The sequence below is a fragment of the Lampetra planeri genome, chromosome 59, assembly GCF_965212315.1.
Source record: "Lampetra planeri chromosome 59, kcLamPlan1.2.h2, whole genome shotgun sequence".
Lineage (NCBI taxonomy): Eukaryota > Metazoa > Chordata > Hyperoartia > Petromyzontiformes > Petromyzontidae > Lampetra > Lampetra planeri.
The window spans coordinates 4999771-5005770 of record NC_136165.1 but is presented as its reverse complement, the minus strand read 5'-3'; the positions used below and the strand labels follow the sequence as shown (position 1 = coordinate 5005770).

The 6000-nt window shown below is 48.8% G+C and overlaps 1 protein-coding gene across 2 annotated transcripts in view; it reads right to left on the bottom strand.

Annotated features, from left to right (window-relative positions):
* Nucleotides 1-325: 325 nt before the first annotated feature.
* Nucleotides 326-6000, bottom strand: part of LOC144736231 (uncharacterized) — a 49807-nt gene continuing 44132 nt past the window's right edge. For both annotated transcript variants that reach the window (XM_078618851.1, XM_078618853.1), the window contains one exon: nt 326-4216. In XM_078618851.1, the coding sequence (XP_078474977.1) occupies nt 4134-4216 (83 nt within the window). In that variant the 3' untranslated portion in view covers nt 326-4133. The remainder of the gene's footprint in view (nt 4217-6000) is intronic.

Sequence of the window (6000 nt, the reverse complement as noted above, 5' to 3'; positions counted from 1 at the left end):
CACCCCCTGACCCCCCCCCCCCAACTCTGATCCATCTCCTCCATGATCCCCCCCCTCTAGTCCCCCCCCCACCTCTGATCTTCTCCTTCTGACCCCCCTCCCTCTTCTGATCCCCCCCTGCTCCCACCCCCCTCCCCCCTTGAAACAAACAAGCATCACGGTGGCTAGATGTTAACTACCTCGCCTGGTAATGTGAAAAAGGTAAATAGTCGAGTTTGTCATCACCACCGTCGCTCTCACGGAGTCAACATGTTTCACCCAATGAGCTTTCAACTCCGTGGTGTCTCCAGTGGTGGTCTTATAATAAATAAGAAACGCATGCGAGTGAATATTTATTTTTATTCAAAATGGTTTATTTTACGGACTGCACACTTGTGTAATGTATCGAGTTAATGTTTACTAAGAATGAATAAAAGTATGAACGCAGGACTTTAAGAACTTAGAGTAACAATTGTTTTTTCTTACATGGCACATCAACAATTTGATAAAAACCGCATCAGCTCCGACGAAGTACTGGTATTTCACGTTTGCTACAGGACAACAACAAAGACATTTCTAATGCACCTCAACTGGATTTGCCATTCGCATAAACTTCATTCGGGCGTGCCTACACGGGACCTCGGGAATTAAAATTATTTCAGTCGAATTATTTAGCCATAAATGTCCCTGCACGTTGGTTTAGGTTTCCTCACGGTGTTCTGTAAGATTATGTACACACATTATAATTATTATTACGGGGGCGATGAAGCAGACAAAAACATTTAAACTTAAGATGCACCAAAACACCAGAATTTTGCAAGAACTACAATTGTTTCTCTTCATGAACAGACTTCACTTAAAACAAAACCACACCGAGATATTTTTTGTTTCAAGGGATTATTGATAAACTAGAAAACTAATAATTTGACCGATGAATTGGGTTTACAAATTATAAGTTTACATGGCATGAACCTGTCCAACCCTGCCGTGTTGGCGCTGCGGTCGGTTGCTTGATCCCCCCCCCCCCCCAAGAGCGGAGTTCGATTCGTGACTGCTGTGTGAGGGGGGGTTGACTGCTCACCGTCTCCACGCTCGATTATAAACCAAAAACGGAGAGGGGGCGGGGCACACAGGCACACACACCACTTGATAAGATGGACAACGGAGGTCGCTCACGCGGAATTAACTTCATGCTCCAGTCACGGAAATGCGGAATTTCCCCTAACAAAAAAATTAAGATCACACACACGCTGGACCCGCACGATGGAAGGAATGATTCGATTGGTTGCAATTGTGCGCCTTTTGCGGTCGAAAATCGCAACTTGCATCAATTTAATATTCCTAATTTATTCCCAGCCTGCTCACTATCTGTGTGACGACGAGGTTATTTTTCACGTGATGACCACCTTCACCACCACCATCGATAGAACGTTAGAATTTGTTTACCATCACTTGTGAGCAAGGCGAGACAAAAACAAGTGTGAATGGGGGGGGGGGAAACTGCGCAACAGCAAGTTACGTCTTTATTAACAATCGCAAACAGAGACGCCACGTGTTCATTACTTGGAATGTTGTTTCGGCAAAGCAATGACAGTTCTGAATTTTAAACAGGAGCAAATTACGCAGGGCCTTTTTGTGGTTCTGGCATGGAATGGCTTCGGGGACGGCTTTCTTGCGAGCAAAGCAAACATCGCACACATCCCACGGAGAGAGAAATTGTTCTCGTGTTCAACGCCTAAATAAATCTTGGCAAACGAATTTGAGTTTATACATGTTGCATAGAATTGTCTTAACTAGATACCAGGAAGTACATTTCTAAGTGGGTAGTTTAATTTGGAGATTAAAATATAAAATATAATATACTGCAACCATGATCTTCACAGGTAGCACCCACTTACGTCCCGGGATGCACGGCACAATTTCAATGCAATTCGATTGCACTGCACCCCAATCGATTCGTGGTGAAACACGATGCAACCACGCGTGCAATGTAATCAAAGGCAAGACTGCCAGACACACCTACTGATAACAAATGCAAAGATACCCCGTCGAGCCTGAACAGACTGTTGGCGCGAGTGCTGTTAGCGAGCAGCACCTATTCAGGGCGGCACGGCACACGAGGGGTGGGTGGCCAACACCACGCCCAGCCACCATTGTCTCCCTCGTGGTGATGTTTACAATCCACACCAGGTACTCGATTGACGCAGACTCGACCTAGGGAAGCAGATACTATTAAGAGAGGCAGTTAAGGCAGATGTTGCCCACAAAGGAGTAACGTTGCCCACCAGCTCTCTCGGCCAACTTTGTCTCCCCAGTGCTGATGTTTACATGCTTCATTAGCTACTCATTTATGGCTGGGTCCACTTAGGGGAGGACCAGTGCTGGCTCAGATCTTCGCCACCGATGTTTGCTTGTGGCCGAGGTTCGCTTACTTTGCCTAGAGCAGTATGCTAACCACTACAAAAACACAGATACCCCATGTAGCCTTAACAGACTGTTGGGACAAGTGCTGTTATTGAGCACCGATGAATTGCTGGCACGGCACACGAGAGGTGGGGTGGCCAACACCACGCCCAGCTGCCTTTGTCTCCCAAATGGCAATATTTACTACACACCGCGACTCTATCCACCACACATACACGCGCGACTAATTCGCTCACCGAACAGACCAATGTTGGATTGTGGTCACGGCCACGATTGACAAAAAAAATATTGGATTTTGCCTCTCGTCCACAGGGTGGGGAACGGGCGTGGCAACCTCCTTTTGCATGGGGCAAAAAACGTGGCAATTGTGCGATGCGACCAATCCATCACCTTCACGTCAGGCTCGCGTAGATTGCAGTGAAATTGCCGTGCACCTTAGGTCTTCAAGAAGCAAGGAGGGGGGACATCATATCTCATATATAGTAAGGAAGTTATGGAAGGGAGCACTCCTTTCACACACCCCACCTCCCCAGAGCAGAAGCAACGAGGTTAAAAAAACTACTTTTAGGAACACGAACACACGAGGCTTAATTCACATTCACGAACTCAAAACTCTAAACAGACGGGACTCGACGGCACGGCTACGCTCACATCACCTAACTCCCACCTGAATCGTCTATCTGAAACGATAACGGAATGGGTTTCCACCTTTTAAAAAAGGGATAATTAACGGTTTGCCATTATTTAGGCTGACAAGGGAGGGGAGTTGTGCCGATCGCGAACAAGGTGTGACGAATTAAAAAAAGAAATCAATCTCCAATTATGGCCAAAGTCAGAGTGAGAATAACAACAGGACAATTCTGAGCCAGCGGTGAGAAGCGGTGAGAAGCGTTGAGATGAGTGAGGGGACAAACCCCTTTGGGTGGGGGGGGGCCTTCAAACAATGTACCACCTCGGCCTTCAATCCCCTCATCGTCTCCAAGATTTGTTCGCGTCTCCATCGGCCAATTCCAACAGGGGGAGAGACAACAGCAGCGTCCATGATTCAGCTTGGGTCACTAACGCACAATGCTAGCAACGACAAAATGTTAACCACGAATTTAAAAACAATATCTGCTAAACCACACACTGCCATCTGTAGCAGACGTGTGGGAGTGCACGGGAAGAGAGGTGTGGTGCCGCCGGTGGTGGTTGTGCGCCACCACCACCGGTGCCACCAAACAGTGCCAGCAACTTCCCAGCAAAGCCAACAACGCAGACCCCCCCCACCCACAACGTCAACGCGGCGACGGATCGACAGACAGGCAGGGGGGGGGGGACAAACTTAAAACGTCCATTAACACCGTCTTACAGCAGACATGATGAGTCACAATGGTAGTAATGTTATAAGGCAGTGTTAACAAAGACAGGTAGCCAAAGATTCTAGGTTTGTGCTTGTACAACACTGCCGATGCAGTCCCTTAATTGTCCTGCAGGAAGGAGCAATTACAAAGTTGAAGAAAGAGATAGAGGCTGAGAGAGGTGCTGGGTTTGTGCAGTCGTGCGTCAGCGATGTCGATGGTGTGGGGGGGGGTTAGATGCACTGTGATGGGAGTAGTGGGGAGGGTGTGGAGGGGGTAGGAGGAGGGGAGGGTGGCTGGAGGCAGTGCAAGGGTGGAGGGATCTCCTTGACGGGAAGAGGACCGTGCGGGTGGGCGGGCGGATGAGCCGAAGGTTTGACGCCACCCCCCTTACAAGTTGTGCAACTCCTGCAGGGTCTGTTCCAGGGCTTGGTTCAGCTTCAGGTTCTCGTCCTTGGCGTGACCCAGTTTATCTGCGCACGGAAATCACCGAGTGGGCAGCGGGGGGCGGAAGGGGAGGGGAGAGGCGACAGGGCGAGTGAGCGGCGCGACGCTCAGGTCAAAGCACAATTAGAACCCCCCTCGTGACGTTTACACAAATACAGAATCGGAATATGTATTTATACTGAAGGAATCTGATGAAGTATAAATCTCTTTTTTCACAGCTGTCCAGCAGCAACCGTGCACTTAAAATATATTTTTTTTTACGAGGCAAGGCCCGCGCTGAGCTATCTATTTTTCATAAGTGACCCGGCCACAAAGGAGAGCTCAACGAAGTGGCTCATCACGTGGACATTTATAGCTGCCAAATACTCTGAATGTACGTTTCTAAATGTGGAGAGGAAAACCAAAGAACCCAGAGAAAAATCAACGTGACCAAATTCCAAATATATAGGCGTCGGGGTTGGGATCGAACCCACGACCTCCTGCATACCAGGCGAGGGAGAAAACATGAACTTGGCGCGCAGCCGGGCACGCTGGCGCTCGGTCGGTGTGGAACCAACGACGGGACGACGCTGGGCCTCGACAGCGTGTGCCGGAGGCTGGGGAAGGGTCCCCCCCCCCCCAGTCGTGGTGATAAATTCTGAAGTCGGCGTTTTAAATTTCCGTGGCAAAAAACCCAGGGGGGCAGAGGACGCAGCTCCGCAGCCGGAGAGAAACACACACGCCCCCGATGGCTGCCGCAGTAAAACAAGGGGAGTGTAACTAAAGTTGGAGCGTTCTCACGCAAACCAATCTGTGTTGTGCATTGCGCCGATTGCAGCAAAACTAAAGATGTACATAAATAGGAGGCTAGTCTCTAAAAATGCAACAAAAAAAGGACATCAATCGGCACCTCCGATTCGCACGGTTGAATACGTACGGACATTAATAACTCCAAGGCATTGGTTCGGCCTTATCAACGTTGATAAAAATACCTCTTCCAAATCAACATTACAGACTTAATCCCAGGGGGAGGTGCTAAGAGAGGGAAGGGGACCACCCCCCTCCACCTGATGTTAAGTCCCAGAGAATCAACGGAGACATGACGAGACTCAAAGGAAACATCAGAACAAGGAGGAGACGCTGGTGCAGGGGAAGTTTGTGTTGTGTGCGTGACACACATGTTTGCGTCACGTGTGTGCTCGTTTGCGCGCGCGCAGCAGTGCCCTGCTGCTTTATTACGTTTGTGTGCGTCGCACGAGAATGGATCGCAGCAGCAGCAGTTAGACCATGGGCCAGAGCAGTTCTGCATTACATTTTGGGGATACAGGTTTCTGTATTTGGCGCATAAAAGTGGAACGTGATAACGTACTAATTAAATTGCCAATATGAAGATGTTGATACAACTCAGGTTTTGCCACATCAGGTGGTACCAGCAAGGTAAAGTAAACTATTTTTTTATTTTACCAGGTAAGGCCCACTAACTATGCAGCTATTTTTTCAGAAGTGACCTGGCCACAAATAATAGCTCAACAAAGTGGCTTACCATGTGGAAATGTATAGCAGCCAAATACTGTAAACCCATGTCGATTCTAAATGTGTAGGGAAAAACCGGAGGACCCGGGAGAAAAATCCACACGACCACTGAGAGATAGACATGCCAACTCCAGCAGGCGTGAGGGTCGAGATATTTGGTCTGAGCCCATGGACTAAGCAATGAAGGATAGAAGAGAGGAAGGGAGGGAGGGAGGAGGGCAGGTACCAGACCGACTTAGTCGCTGAATTCATTCAGCAAGACTCTGAGCTCGCGCGTTAGCACGCGGTTACTCTCCTT